Below are 13,177 nucleotides of genomic sequence, written 5' to 3' on the forward strand. Positions count from 1 at the left end.
TTCCTCCTCTGCCTCTCTAATTAATTCATTGTTTCTTTCTAGTTCCTCCCTTTCTCTTCTTTGCATTCTAATAACATAGCTAAGGGTCTCTCCTCGTATTCCAGCTTTAAAAGCGTCCCACACACTCCCTGGTGACGCGGTACCTCTGTTAATTACCCAAAACTCCTTAATCCATTCAGCCATTCTTTCCCTATATTCATGATCCTGAAGGAGTGCTCTGTCAAATGTCCATTGCGTCGGTTCCTTATTTCTCCTTTGCCCAATGTTTACATCTAACACTAACGGGCTGTGGTCTGATATGATCCTTGGTTCTCTTACTATCCTTGCACCATCTATCAGCCCTCTTGTAATTAAAAAATAATCCAGCCTGACTAAGATCTGATGGGGCGCTGAAAAGAAAGTACTCCCGTCGAGATTCGGATGGCAATGTACCCAAGGATCCTCTAGAGAGTTATTCCTTGCTAAATCTGCTAGAGCCCTATATGTTCTTTTTTTCCTCCCCGCATACTTCCTGTTAGGGTCCAAAAAACTACTATCTGAATCATGAATATTCAGGTCGCCGCATAATATAACAGGCTCAGGCCACTGAGCAAGTTCTGCATCTAGGAATTGAGGAACTTCTGGGTCATCTCCAGTAGAGCCGTAGACTGAAACAAGCGTAAAGGTTTCCCCCCTAAACAATAATTCTACTATAACCCATCTTCCCCATTTATCCTCCAGCTTTCTCTTTACTATTGTATCCTGTTTCCTGCCCAGTATCGCCACCCCTCTTGTCTTGGTGTTCTGATTAGTTTTTGCAAGTACATTAAAACCTAATTGATCAAGTAAGTAGACCTTAGTGCCCTCGATGTGTGTTTCCTGAAGGCACACTAAGTCCGGTTTAAAAGATTTTAGCAGTGACGCAGCTTTTAACCTCTTATTGATCTCATTGAGTCCACAAATGTTTATTGATACTATTCTACACGACATTTAAATTTCATAGCCTTCCCTGTTCCGCTTTCCCGATTTAACCAGCAAGATTTAGTAATTATCTTTATACTTTGAGCTTTCCAGAGCAATTTCTCCCCTCCTTTAGTTTGTTTGTGTACCTTGATCCCTGCATCTTTTTTTAAGTCTTTTTTACCTCTTTCTTCTACACCAAAAGTGTGCCCAAAACCAGCATGTATGTCTCCCCCCCCACACCCTCCCCCCTCCCCCCTTTACCCCCCGCCCCTTGGGAGCCCCCCCCCCTCACTACAGGCAAATAGACCAATCCTGGCCTATGTGTAGCCAACCGTACTCTGCAGCGTCGCTACTCTCTCCCATCCTGTTTACCCCTCTGTCTGGTATTGCCAAATAGGCTATTTGGCATTACCATCTAACCATCTTACGGAGTTTTTGGTGCAGTTCTCCGGGGAGACTGCGATGGGGTTCTGGTTCTAGCTCTACTCTCCTTCCCTTTATTAATTTCGGAGATTTCTGCTAGATATTCTGCTGCTCTTATCTCGGATGTAAACATTTTGGTATAACCTTTCATGATAACTTTCAACCTAGACGGAAACAAGAGATATGCTTCTGCCCCTTGCTTTTGGAAAGGCCCAATCATCTGTCTTAATTTCCACCTTCTTTCCACGGTAACGTGGCAGAAGTCTGGCCTTGAAAAAAAAGTATTTCCATCAACTGTAATTCTTGAGTCAGGTCTAGCTTTATCGATTATCTCCTGTCTTGCTAGAAAATTACCCAAAAATACCAACATTGCTCTTGGGAGTTCCTTACCCTGCCCTCCCCGATTTTTCTTTTTGAACAGTGGGTACCTATGTGCTCTTTGCACTTCCACATCCCATTGCCATTTTGAGTCAGGAAAGGCCTCTTCCAGAATCTTAACCACGTAACCTCTGGGGTCCTGCCCCTCTTTCCCCTCCTCCAGGCCCAAAAGTCTCACATTATTCCTTCTTTGGCGATTTTCAAAACTTTCTAGCTTCCACTGAAGATCTTCAACCACCTTCTCTTGATCCGTTTTAAAAGTCTGCCAATCTGTCACTTCGTCTTCAACCCTGCTTGTCCTTTCCTCCACTTGTAAGACTCTTTCTTCAACCTCTTCCTGTTTTCTACTTACTTTCCTTAGTGATGCTTGCAGTTTTTTTGTGTCTCTTTTCGCCCTTCTGCTCTCCATTCTTGCCTCCTTCTGCATCTGTTTCAAGGTCCCAAAGAGCATTTCGAGGGTTACATTTTGGTTATTCCGCCTCCCCTCCTTCTCCCCTCCTTCCTGCTCACTTTCTTTGTAGGTCTCTGAAGTAGCGGAGTAGTCCCATGATAATTTTTTAGTCATGCTACTTCTTGAACCTCTTCCGCTTCTTCTTTTTCCTCCCATAGTACTTTTTTTCTTTTTTGTGACTAATTCGCTAGATCCGTTGCTAATATCTGAGTCAGAAGTACGTTCAGTTCGACTCCCCTCTTCCTCTGATTCCACCTCGCTCGGATTTGATGAATCCGAGCCCTCGTTGACCGAAAAAAACTCAGGTGAGCCTCCCCTCATACTTCTATCTATGCTTTTGTTAGTTCTACTCAAGTCCAGATCCAAGTGTAGCCCATGCTGCTCTGTTAGACTCTGCGTGCTGCCCCGGCTTGCCTCAGTGCCCCTCAAATGCTTATTGTGTAACCCTGCCTCTACTAACAAGAGAGCGTCTAACATCTGCGAGTTATTTTGTTTCTCTAATTGCTTAGAAGCAGTGTCTATGTCGGTATCACAGCCCGACTCCTTGCCGACCTCCACCCCTTCCTCCTCGCCTCCCACGGCTTCTGGAGCTTCTACACGCCGGTTAGAAGCAGTGTCAGTGTCGGTATCGCAGCCCAACTCCTTACCGACCTCCACCTCTTCCTCCTCGCCACCCACGGCTTCTGGAGCTTCTACACGCCGCTCTGCGCTCACCGCGCCAACTCCTGCATCGCTTCCCGGTTGCCTAGCAACCAGGCCTCCGCTGCTTGCGTCCTCGCGGTCCATTGACTCTGCTTCCGCGTTTGTCTGACAGCTGTCTCCCTGTGCGCCGGTAGCCGTCGGCAGCCTCTCATCCTGCCATTCCTTTTGCTGCGGACCATCTGCCTGGATCTGTATTCGTGGAACAGACGGAGGAATCCTTGTGATAAACGACTCTGGTAAGGTCGCTTGGCGCTTCTGATTTTTATCCCTCGCCGACTTATACATCGCTGAGCGGGTCTCCGGGCCTGGTTCCAATTTCTTCTCTTGCTTCTCCGCATTCTTTGATACTGTGCTCTTCGACCTCTGACTTGAAAATTCCGCCGCTTTTCCCACAGAGGCTGTTTTTGGGATAGCCCCCTCTCTCACAGCAACCCCTGAGGGTTTGATCGGTCCTGCTGACGATATTTTTTCTCTCTCCGCCTTGAGCCTTTGGGGCATCTTCAGAGGCACTTTCACGTCGTTAAACAGACTTCTCCAGCAGTTCAGCCAGTCTATCACCTTCTTTATCACTTTCTTTGTAGGGGAGCCCCTCAACCAGCCTGGATTAAGTGTATCCACTGTGTCAAGACCAATCCGGTAAGTCAGAGCCCACATCGCTGGGTTCACCAATACTCCATCATCCTAGGATAGGAGAGAGTAGAGTATGCGACTACTCTCTACAGAGCCACGGCGGCCATCTTGCCCCACAAGACTCCAGTCTTTTTGGCGCTATTTTAAATGCTAAACTTTAAAATTCATATCTCTGGTTTCTCTTATTAGATTTTTGCTGTTTTGGTGTCATTTTAAAATGTATTCTATTTCTCTAAACTGTTTTGGGATGTTTCTTGTGTTGTGTTCTGACTTTATTGCTATTTTGATACTGCATACATACTTTACACATTGCCTCTAGGTTAAGCCAGTCTGCTCTGTATCATGGCTACCAAGGGTTGAAGCTCAGGTTTAATTATTGACTTTAGTGGTTCACAGGGACAAGGGTTGTAGTTATTACTTGAGGTGGGTACTCACCCTCCCCAGCTAATACTATTTTTTTTTACACTGAGCATTCTCTGTTCTGAATTATGAATAATACACAGCAGACTGAGGGAACTGAAACCCACCCTTCTAGCTACACCCCTGGTAAACACAACTTAAGAATTGACCTATGTTTCTAAAGGGGGGCAATTACCAGTGCCAAGGACCATAAATAAAACTGCAATGGTCACTCTCTCTAATAGCAACTCCCCTTTAAGTATAGGATCTCACAATCACACACACTCAATCCTAACCCAAAATCTAGATATTACTCATGATGACGTCTGAGGTACCAGTTATCGGAGATTGGATACATTTGATATGAGGGGTAAAGGAAAAGGTTTGTGCACTGGAATCAATTCATACAGCCACTAGTCTCCCAATGGCTTGGTTTATGCTCCCACAACTATAGATGAGGTACACTTTGGGTGTACATCCTATGCAGTAGATCATAGCATTACACCGGGGGAACAATCTAAAGAAGAAAATGTGCTGCACCTCTGCAGGACTTGCAAAGAAAGAAAAAGTAGAAACCAGACTATTGTACGAATCCAGGTAGTCCACGGCTTTTAAGGCCTAGAGGGGTATCAACCCAACCAGCATCATTCCAAATGAAACACTTTAAACTTGATACTGGACTGACTTGTCTATCTATTTTCATACTTCATTACCTAATGAAACAAATGGAATCCTTCTTTGACTCCTGCTTAGCACTACCCTAATTTGTGACCTTTTCCATCTTTGCTGCCCACCAACATGAGTGCTTTTTCTTTTATGCCTTTCTGTCATGAAGACGTTCAGTACTCGCAGAAAAAGGATAATTCGTCTCTTGCCCCGATTCTTTGTCCCATGTGCCTACAAACTGAAGTATCAAGTGCAAGACCAAACTTTGGCTGATTTCATACTGGAATTTCCTATAACTTGTTCATCCAAGAGATGTCCCTAAATGTTGAGACGGAAGTAGAATGAGTGCGCTGTGTCCACTTTGTCCATGTTAAGGCATATGTTGTCAGTTGCCACGATGAGGGATGCCTCACTACTCTGATTGGTTCTGAACCCTGATTAGGCGGGATCAAGGTGGTGATAATTATTGAGTTAGTTGGCCCACTGGGCATTGATAAGCTTCTCAAGGAGGCTGGATGGAAGTGGAAGAGGGAGATAGGTCTGTAGTTAGCCATGGCCAGAGGGTCCGCTGAAGGTTTCATGAGGTGAGGCATGAGGGTGGCGTATTTCCAGGAGTCTAGACAGGTGCCGGTGGAGAGTGAAAAGTTGAGAATGGGTGTGTGGGCAGCAGATGTGGCAACGCATTTTGTGAAGGTGTGGTGCAGGCAAGGATCTGTTGGGCCCAAGAGTGGATGGAGTGCATGGTGTTAGCTGTTTCCAGCAGGTCAATGCGGTTGCTAGTGGGGTGTTGTTGTCGAAGTCAAGGACTTTGAGGGTGAAGAGGTCCAGTGGGGGGGATGAAGTTGTTGTTGATCCTGTTGATTTTCCTTGTGAAGTAGTGGGACAGTTGAGTACAGAGTTCCTGGGATGAGTTCATGGTTGTGGAGATTGCTGATGGAGACTTCAATTCTTTCACGATGGCAAAGATTTCTTTGATGGTGTAGGAGATGTTTTTGAAACTGTTCGGGGAGGGCTCCCTCTCAGGGAACAAAAATGTTTCCTAAGTGGCTCCATGAATGATGGTGTCTGCTTAACAAACTTTCAGTGCCTTCAGAGGAGTTGCTCTGGTGGCGTCTCTGCTAAAGCCACAGCAATCACTGTCAGGCAGGAAGAGATCTCTAAATATGGATGTAAATGATCAGAGTTTTCACATCCAATTGCATGGTATCTAGTGATCCATGATCCACACAACACAAGAGAGTTTTGTAATAAGCCGCAGGTCCTTTTTCAATCTTTCGATTCCTGTTCATACAGCCATCACATAGACATCTAGTCAACATATCTTTGCCCCTTTTTGAACTTCATCAACGTAAGTGCTCACAGTTGCTGCCATGGCATCCATGGTATAACCAATAAAACCAATCTTTTTAAGGAATCTTTCATGGCACTAATGTTTTGTGGAGTTGCATTTCATCCAATGTCGGCATTACAGGAATGAAATATCCATACCCAACAGATTCAGATTAGCTATTATGGGGCAGGATTTAATCTGTACTGAGACATATACACACAAGGCAATCTGTACAGGGATATATACACACAAGGACATCTCTCTATAGTCGACATTAAATTAATAGTGACTCTACAAAACATTAGTGCCATCAAAGATGTCTTAAAAAAACTGCTTTCATTGATAAAGTCAAGAACACCATGTGATGGTTGTTTGAAAAGAAAGAAGAGAGGGATAAGTGATCAAAGCCTGAGTAGTCCCTTTGCATTGATGCCTTACACCAATAAATTCATATCAGTTATAATTTTTTGACGAATGTAAACCTCTTAATGTGACTCACCTGTTTGGTTAGTAATGCTTCCTTCGGAACATAGGACACACTCAAAGCAACATCTAGGCTTCCCTTCTATAGCTGCTTTTCTATAACCTGGGCGGCACGGCTCACTGCAAATGGAGACCGGTACCTGAACACAAAGAAATGGTAAAGAGTGCAGAAAAGATTTTAAAGCATACATGCATCAGATACATTTCTGCAGTGTGCAAACACAGGAGGATTTTTGCAGTAGTAAAATTAGTCTAACTTGAATTAAACAAATGTGTACAAGTTAGTTTAGACCAAGAACATGTTAGAGCCTGATTCAACAAACGTTTTCCACAAGTGAGTTGGCCTTACATGTTGACAAGTTCTCAGATCCACATGCACAACTGCAAACATATTCACAAAGGCAGGAAAAGCATATATTTTCGTTTCAAAATGGTACTTGTGTAAATTTCCCTTTTGCTGCAAAACTGAACATGTAAACTGTGATTGCATAGTTGTATGACTGTCACAACAATAGTGAGTCTTCCCCAACGGAATGTCAAGTTGGTGGTTTGGGAAATGCAACACAAGAAGTAAATAGCTGAGAAATCCTGACTTTTTTTTCGATATTCATAGAATTTATCATATCATTCCCACAAATATTTGCACTTCAAAATGTATGCTTCAGCAGAACAACAAATACATAAGTGTTTAGTTATGTTATGTGTATTTGTCAAGTGCACTAAGCAGGTGTGTTTGTCTGCCCCTGAATATGGTACATTGGTCAATTGAAAAACTATGGGCTGATTCATAAAGGGCTTCCGCACTCGCAGCACAGGCCTGCAGTCATGGCGGGAGGCCCTCAGTGGTGTCTGGCCCTTCGCAATGACAAAATGCTGCTTGGAGGTCCCGTCATGAGTGAGGGCCCCCCTCTCCACGACTGCGGGGTCTCGGCTAAAAGTGCGGATGCCCTTTGTGAATCGGGCCCAAGGTCTTCAGCTCCTTCCAGAATTCAAGAAGAGAGGAGGGGACTCTGATGGGGAGTGGAAGGCTGTTCAGTGCTTTAGGAGCGATTTAACAGAACAGCCATCATCCTAATATGGTGTTGTTTATGCTTGGGATGTGTGCGACAGAAGTCTGACAGAGTAGAGTAGTCTGAGTGGTTGGTGGAAGGAGATGTGACTGTTCAGATAAGTGGGGACCAATCTGTGTAGTGACTTGAATGTGTGGTTGAAGAATTGGAAATGAGCACGTTTTTGTATGCAGAGCCAATTGAGGTCCCAAAGGTGTGGTGTGATGTGAGTTTTTTGTGGGAGGTTGAGGGTGAGCATTGCTGCTGAGTTCTGGATGGTTTGTAGTCTTCTAGTGAGTTGCTTGGGAATCCCAGCATAGTAGGTGATGCTGTAATCCAAGTTGCTTGTACCTAGGGCATGAGTGACAGATTTTCTAGTGTTGATTGGGTGCCATTTGAATCTTCCTTCTTCATCTTTGGTGTCTGGAAGCAGGATACAGTGACGATGTTGACTTATGCGGGCATGTTTAGTTTGCTGTCCATGATTATTCCAAGGTTCCTGGCATGGGTGCTGGGTATGAGTGTGAATCTGAGTTTTGCCGACCACATGTTGGAGTCCCATCATGAGGTGCTCTTACCAAAGGTCACTACTTCTGTCTGGTCGGTATTGAGCTTGCGACAGTTGTATTTAATCCAGTTAGTGACTTTGGTCATGCAGGTGTTAAACTTGTTTCCTGTGTTGGGGCACTTGTCCGAGAGGAGGAACATGAGTTGCATGTCGTTGGCTTAGGAGAGGATGTTAGCGTTGGCCAGAAAGATTATGTATGCGTTGAAGAGGGTAGGCCTGAGTGATGAACCTTGAGGTACTCCGCAAATGATTTGGGGGGCCACCCAAAAATAAAGTGCCAGGCTGACACCTATTTGTTAAGAAGGAGCATATCCAGCTGATAGCAGGTCCTCGGATGCCAATCGCATGCAGGTGCCTAATGTGGATGGGGTGTGAGACAACGTCAAATGCTGCGGAGAGGTCCAGGAGAATGAGGGCTGCCATGTATCCTCCATCAAGGAACAAATACAAGCTATCTGTGGCAGTGATGAGTTTTGTTTCTGTACTGTGGGTGGACCAGAAAACAAACTGTGTGGCACCGAGGAGCTAGTGGTTAACGAGGTGGTCGTTGAGACATTGGTTTAATAGTTGTTCTAAGACCTTTGGCGGATATAGTAGAAGGGAGACGGGTGTACAGTTGAAAAATATAGCTGGGTCAGGAGATGGTTTCTTGAGCAGAGGCATGATGGTGGCATGTTTCCAGGTGTCTAGTAATGTGGCTGTGTGAATAGAGGCATTGAAAATGGATGTTAGTATTTCAATGAGTGGTAGTCCTTTGGTGAAGGTGTTGTGGTAGCAAGGTTTAGATGAGGCCCTTGATTAAATAATCTTCCTGGTAGCAGTGATTTCAATGTTGTTGATTGTGGGCCACATGGCCGGGGTTCATTCTTTGGTCATGTTGGACCCGGCCTCGTAGAATGGCCCTCCGTGCCCCCGCACCACCGAAACCTGGTACCTGCAGCCCAAGCACACGGCCCAGCCGACCCTTCCCACCAGGACACCCGCACCAACCCCGGACATCCCCGTCCGTGGCCTCTCTCCTTTCGGCCACCCCGGGCCCGCGTGCCCACTCCATGCAACAAGATGGCCGCCCGGCCCCAGCGCGACCCGGGCCTCGAGGCGCCACTCCGGCTGGAGGACATCACGCTTCCAGGGGATGAGAGAGGGAGGAGCAGTTTCTATCGCACCTCTGAACTCCCCTGGGACGATGGGTTTCGATCGGCCCTCCGGCCTCCCTGCGGGCTGGCTCCGTGCCTGCTGGGTGTCTGGGACTCCTCCCGACCCGGCCCTGAAAGGATCAAAAGACAATAGCAGGAAACCCCGACGAGCGGCCCCCAGGTGACAAGACCCCTGCCTGCACAGACTCCGGACATCAAAGAGGGGTCGACCTATAACAAAGGGTGCTCTGAGACTGTCCGGTAGATTCGACGCTGAAACAACGAGAGCCTGCCGACGTGGTCGCGGCTCCTGGAACTGAACCAACCTAAGCCTGCTGAGTGACTCGCGGCTTCCTGAAGATCGTAAGACCTCCGAACTTGTGCCTGAGCCTGCTGAGTGACTCGCGGCTCCTTGAAGATCGTAAGACCTCCGAACTTGTGCCGAAGCCTGCTGAGTGACTCGCGGCTCCTTGAAGATCGTAAAACCTCCGAACCTGTGCCTGAGCCTGCTGAGTGACTCGCGGCTCCTTGAAGATCGTAAGACCTCCGAACCTGTACCTGAGCCCGCTGAGTGACTCGCGGCTCCCCCAGACTCTCACGGTCCCGCCGGACCCCGACTCCGACCACGTATCCCCCAGCTCGAGGATTGTGAGCTGTGCGCCGGATACGTCCCTGCTTTGAACCGTTACCAGAGACTGTCCCGCTACCCCCTACCTTTCCGAGACTCTTGAGCCCGTGCTCACCTTGTACATATTTGCAGTGATACCTATTTGATAAAGCTTGTTTTCTGAGAATACCCAGTGTGGTCCCTCTGTGTCGTGTGGTGCCAGAAGTACGATCCTAGTTGCGAGATTCCTCCCCCTGGGGAATCTCCCGCCAGTGCCCGGCTACGATACTACACGGGTGGGACTCAGGGTAGTCAGGACCCCCTTCCGGGCTCCCCTGAGGTCGCCGTCTAACATTGGTGGCAAGCGACGGGATTCGGGCCCATCACCTAGAGATCGTACAGTGAACAACGGACGCACGACCAACAAAGATGGCAGAAGGAAGCGCCATGAGCTCCGCAGAAACCAACGCCAACAGAGTGTTCCAGGTGGAGCATCTAGAAGAATACACACACAAAGAGCTAAAGCAATTTTGCAAAGAACTTAAAATCGCTACCACTGGCCTCAACACTAAGGAAGACTTGCAGAAAGCACTGAAAACTTGTGTGGAGACCGGGGCCTCCCGCCCGGAAGGCACGGGGGAGCGCCCCGACGAAGCCGAACCCCCCCCAAGTGAAAGCAGCGGCAATCAGGTGCGAGGCATCGTACCAGACGGGGGCCTATCCCCGGAAGAACTCGCGGACAGAGAGAGAAGCCGCAGTCATGAACTCGAGTTAGCCAAACTCAAAATCGAGGGCGAATTGAAGTTAGCGGAGAAAAAGCTAGCGGTAGAGCAAATGCGCGTACAAGGCGAACTGGAAGAAAAGAAGCTCCAACGGGAGCACGAAGGAAGGAAGCTCCAACTGGAGCACGAACGCAGCTTAAAGGAACTCGAGCTCAAGGCCCGAAATGAGGACGGGAGGCCCTCGGGAAACCGAGAGACGGCCCCCCCAGCGGAACAGAAGGTCCACATCCCCAAGGATGTGGTCAAGGAATATTATAAAAACGATGACATTCAGCAATGGTTTCGGGCCTACGAGGTCGCCATGACCTCCCATCGGATCCCACAGAAGGACTGGGGACGGGGTTGTGGGGGCGGTTTCTGAGCGAAGGAAGGGACACCCTGCTCGACCTACCCCTCTCCCTGCAGACCTCCTACAGCCACATGAAAGAGGCCCTCCTCACAAGATACGGCCTCACCCCAGAAATGTACCGCCAACGGTTCCGGGACTGCAGGAAGATCCCGGGCACCACCTGGGTGGAGTATGTAAACTTTTTTAGTCGGGCCTTCGATGGGTGGGTCAAGGGCAGCCAAGTCACCACCCTTGCCGAACTCACTGATCTCATGTTATGGGAACATCTGGCTGCGAACTGCTTCATAGAGCTACGTCAACATCTGCTGGATAGCAAGCTCACAGATCCCCGGAAGCTGGCTGTGGAGGCCGACCGCTGGACCAACACCCGGGTCTCCCGGGGCATGGTAGGAGAGTACCCCCGAACCAGTCAGGGACCACCCCGCCAGAGAGGGGGAGGGAACCAGGGAGGGCCGAGAGAGTCCCAGCCTAGCCCCCCGAAGACACCACCTCCACCTTTCCCGGCGCCCCCCCCACCAGTGACCGGGCCCCCTGGGAGACGGGGACACCGGGTGACCGTCACATGCTTCCGTTGCCAGAAACCCGGGCACTACGCCAATGACCCAGAGTGTCCCCTGGCCACCCAAGTCCCCCCTGCGAGACAGATAGCCAACGAAGCCCTGGGGGAGGAGGTTGAGGAAGCCGAGGAGTGGGAACCCGCCGCGATGGCCCTAGTATCCCTGGGAGATAGGGAAATGATCCCTGGTAGCCTCCTACCCTCCAACACACAGAAATATGGGCAGCTCGTCAAGATCAATGGCCACCAGGTAGAGGCCCTGCGGGACACCGGGGCCAGTATCACCGGTGTCCTCAGGCACCTAGTCCCCGAGGAGCAGATCCTCCCCAATGTCTTTTGCCCCGTAATATCCGCAGACAATAGGGAAAGTATGTGTCAGGTAGCCCTGGTGCCATTTGAGTGGGGAGGGGTGATAGGTGAACTCAAGGTGGCCGTAAGAACCTCCCAGCCGGTCGACTGCCTCCTAGGGAACGACCTGGAGAGTTCTCCCTGGAAGCACGTAGAGCGCAAGGCCCACCTAGGAATGATGGGACTCCCCGAGTGGGTGTGTGCCACCACCCGATCTATGACAGCCCGACTCACTCCCCGGAGAGAAGTCGAGAGCACCCCGGTCGAAGGAACCAGTACCGTCCCCGCCGAGGGTCCTCCCGTTCCCCCATCAGAAGGGTCCGTCGCCAGCGACGAACCCGCACCATCCGACCCCGCCCCGGTCCCCGAGTTGGGGGATCTACCCGAGTTGGCCCATTGGCGCCACGAGGGCGGGCCCACCCGGGAAGAATTTTGCCGGGAGCAAGCCACCTGTCCTTCCCTGGTCGGGCTGCGGCGCCAGGCCGAGGGCCAAGCCGCAGGTGACCAGACCGGAACGCACCAAATCTATTGGGAGAATAACATCCTGTATAGTGAGCAGAAGTCGGTGGAGCTGGGATCCGGACGGGTACTGGTGGTACCCCTCCGCTTCCGAGATTTCCTCCTGGGCTTAGCCCACGACGTCCCCCTCGCCGGCCACCTGGGTCAGGACAAGACCTACAGCCGTCTCGTGACCCATTTTTATTGGCCTAAGATGAAAGCAGCAGTAGAGGCACACTGCAAGTCCTGCCCCACGTGCCAGGCCAGTGGGAAGAGTGGGGGGAAGCGCAAGGCTCCCCTCCAACCCTTCCCGGTCGTCAGTACCCCCTTCGAACGAGTCGGAATCGACATCGTGGGGCCACTGGACCCCCCCACCTCCCAAGGTCACCGTTTCATCTTGGTCCTAGTAGACCACGCCACCCGCTATCCGGAGGCTATTCCCCTACGCACCATTACGGCCCCCGTGGTGGGCCGGGCCCTGATGGGGATCTTTTCCAGGGTGGGTTTCCCCCGCGAGGTCGTGAGCGATCGCGGAACTAATTTTATATCAAGGTATATGACGTCCCTGTGGCAACAATGTGGGGTGTCCTATAAGTTCACCACCCCGTACCATCCCCAAGGGAACGGCCTAGTAGAGAGGTTTAATAGGACTTTGAAAGGGATGATCGCTGGCCTAGAAGAGCCCCTCCGGCGTAAGTGGGACGTCCTGCTCCCCTGCCTCTTGTTCGCTTACCGGGAGGTCCCCCAGAAGTCCTTAGGGTTCAGCCCGTTTGAATTACTCTATGGACACCCCGTCCGAGGTCCCCTCAGTTTGGTTAAGGAAGGGTGGGAGGCAGCACCCCAGACCACCCCCCGAGATGTGTTCCAATATGTCCTGGCC

At 49.8% G+C, this 13,177-nt stretch overlaps 1 protein-coding gene across 1 annotated transcript in view; it reads right to left on the reverse strand.

Moving 5' to 3' along the window:
* LOC146811606 (extracellular calcium-sensing receptor-like) overlaps positions 1-13,177 on the reverse strand; it is a 275,799-nt gene that overhangs the window by 70,083 nt on the left and 192,539 nt on the right. Inside the window, exon 5 of the mRNA XM_085615084.1 lies at positions 6,421-6,544. Coding sequence (XP_085471210.1) covers positions 6,421-6,544 — 124 coding nt within the window. The remainder of the gene's footprint in view (positions 1-6,420; positions 6,545-13,177) is intronic.

The sequence above is a fragment of the Triturus cristatus genome, chromosome 7, assembly GCF_964204655.1.
Source record: "Triturus cristatus chromosome 7, aTriCri1.1, whole genome shotgun sequence".
NCBI lineage: Eukaryota > Metazoa > Chordata > Amphibia > Caudata > Salamandridae > Triturus > Triturus cristatus.